General features: G+C 37.6%; 1 protein-coding gene across 1 annotated transcript in view; it reads right to left on the reverse strand.

Moving 5' to 3' along the window:
* The window catches only part of LOC107574034 (phosphorylase b kinase gamma catalytic chain, skeletal muscle/heart isoform-like), a gene marked incomplete at its 5' end in the record, with an annotated part of 12,876 nt that overhangs the window by 10,139 nt on the left and 307 nt on the right, over positions 1-2,430 (reverse strand). Inside the window, 2 exons of the mRNA XM_016260507.1 lie at positions 584-747; positions 1,250-1,315. Of these exons, the coding sequence (XP_016115993.1) occupies positions 584-747; positions 1,250-1,315 (230 nt within the window). The remainder of the gene's footprint in view (positions 1-583; positions 748-1,249; positions 1,316-2,430) is intronic.

Raw genomic sequence — 2,430 nt, forward strand, 5'->3', positions numbered from 1 at the left:
GCTTGTTGTTTGTCATTTCTCCGATCACAAATGCAGACATGGTTTTATGTTTACATGGCACGATGCAACGCAACGCATAAAAAGACAGTATAAGTCATTATAATCTGTAATTATGTCCCCACTGGATGCAACAAATGCCTCGTTTATAATGGGTTTTAATGTTTTTGTCTCGTCGCTCCGGCCGGGACACGGCATCACAGTATGGTAAGGGGTGTAACATTTCCGTCACACGCTTGAGGTATTCGGCCAATCACAACGCACTGGATAGCTGGCCAATCACAGTACACCTCACTTTTCAGACCGATGAGCTTTGTAAAAATTGACGTGTTTCAGAAAGGCGGGGCATAGAGGAGAAACAATAATGTACAGTATGTGGAAAATAATGTGTTTTTTGAACCTTAAACCGCATAAACACATTTCATTACACCAAATAATGTTCTTTTTAGCAACATCATATGACCCCTTTAACAATCACACACACATGCACAACAAAAAAATACACTATTTTTAAAATGTTATCAAAAAATAAATACTGAACAAAATATCACGACACACACGTTAAGAAAAAACATTTCAAACTTACCATTAAGTTTTTGTCCTGGTGCAATCTGCACAGCAAAGCCAAAATCAGTGAGTTTGATGTTCATATTGTCATCCAGAAGGATGTTTTCTGGCTTTAGATCTCTGTGCACAATGTTTTGAGCGTGAAGGAACTGAACCACCTCTAACAGCGACCGCATAATCTTCCTGCAAAATAAAAACAATCTGCTGCAAATACATTTACAAAATGCACTGTTGTACATTGAGCTATGGTCGTATTTCATCCTAAAATCGAGACAAAAAACAAGGCATTACTCCGTGTTGATGAGACATTATTTAGTGCAGGAGTTCATTACGACTCGCCCAGGAAAAGCACAGAAGTTCTGATAAATCAAACACAAAATACAATACATGTACTTTCTTCTCTGGGGTGATCATATCTGTTTTATTCATTGCAACAAGTTATCATAATCACATCATATCATAATCTGACAACTGGAGTTCAGGTCCAAAGGGGTTCAGAAAGGGTTTTTATTTATCTCGATTTCTCAAAACGGTGCACTTGTGTGTGCGATGACAAAAATGATGAGAGCGACTTGTATATAATTCAAATAAGACAACTTTTAACAGAAAAAACGCTTTTTTTTATCATGCCTTTTTTTAATATAAAACATGTTCTTGACAGGTTTCATGAAATCATTATACTAACCTTGTCTCTTTTTCACTGAGCGTAACCTTCTCGGTTAGGTAATCAAAAAGCTCTCCTTTCTTCATCCTGGGAGAACAATGTTTATTGCATTTAACTATGTTTCAAATGGTATTAGAATTAAAAGTTAATGTAGTTATCATGCCCTCATATTCATTTAAAAAACTATAAACACACACATAATATAAAGTATATAAACTCAGCAAAAAGAAACATCCCTTTTTCAGGATATTGTTTTCTCAATATAATTTTGTAAAATCCAAATACGCTTAACAGACCTTTATTGGAAAGTGTATAAACAATCATTTTCATGCTTGTTCGATGAACCACAAACAATTATTGCACCTGTAGAACAGACTTTAAGACACTCACAGTTTACAGGTGGCAGGAAATTAAGGTTTTAATAACTTAGGACAGTAAAGAGACGTTTCTATTGATTCTGTGAACACCAGACGAAAGAAGTCAAGGGTTCCTGCTCTCCTGTGTGAACATAACATAGTCCTGCAATGTCCATATTGTAAGAGAGGAGAACAGAAAGGGCCACTGATTGTCCTTGCTGTGGCACACCACATGTTGTGTCCCCTCAGATATGTTTGAGAACTTGCAAGTGCCTTGTTGGAAGAGTGAACAAATCTGCTGCAGTCCATGAAGAAGAGATGCACTCGCTAATATGAGTCATTATTCCATTGCTGCTTAATAAATACCTGTAAAACTTGTTCAGCTTAAAGGGTTACTCCACCCCAAAATGAAAATGTTGTCATTAATCACTTAACCCCATGTCGTTCCAAACCCGTAAATGCTTTGTTCGTCTTCGGAACACAATTTAAGATATTTTGGATGAAAACCGGGAGGCTTGTGACTGTCCCATTGACTGCCAAGTAACTTACACTGTCAAGGTCCAGAAAAGTATGAAAGGCATCATCAGAATAGTCCATCTGCCATCAGTGGTGCAACCGTAACGTTATGAAGCGACGAGAACACTTTTGTACGCAAAGGAATCAAAAATAACGACTTTATTTAACAATTCGTCTCCTCTGTGTCTCTCCGCATCACCGTAGCGCCATTTTGGAGAGTATCCACTGAACGCAAGCAGCGTACGCTCTTCTGTGTCAGCTGCAACACAAGGATAAATTTTCTACATGTATTTACGCTTTGATTTGAACGAAAACAGCGCATCTGTGCAG

Source organism: Sinocyclocheilus grahami, unplaced genomic scaffold (genome assembly GCF_001515645.1).
Source record: "Sinocyclocheilus grahami isolate Dianchi unplaced genomic scaffold, SAMN03320097.WGS_v1.1 scaffold2097.1, whole genome shotgun sequence".
NCBI classification, from domain to species: Eukaryota; Metazoa; Chordata; class Actinopteri; order Cypriniformes; family Cyprinidae; genus Sinocyclocheilus; species Sinocyclocheilus grahami.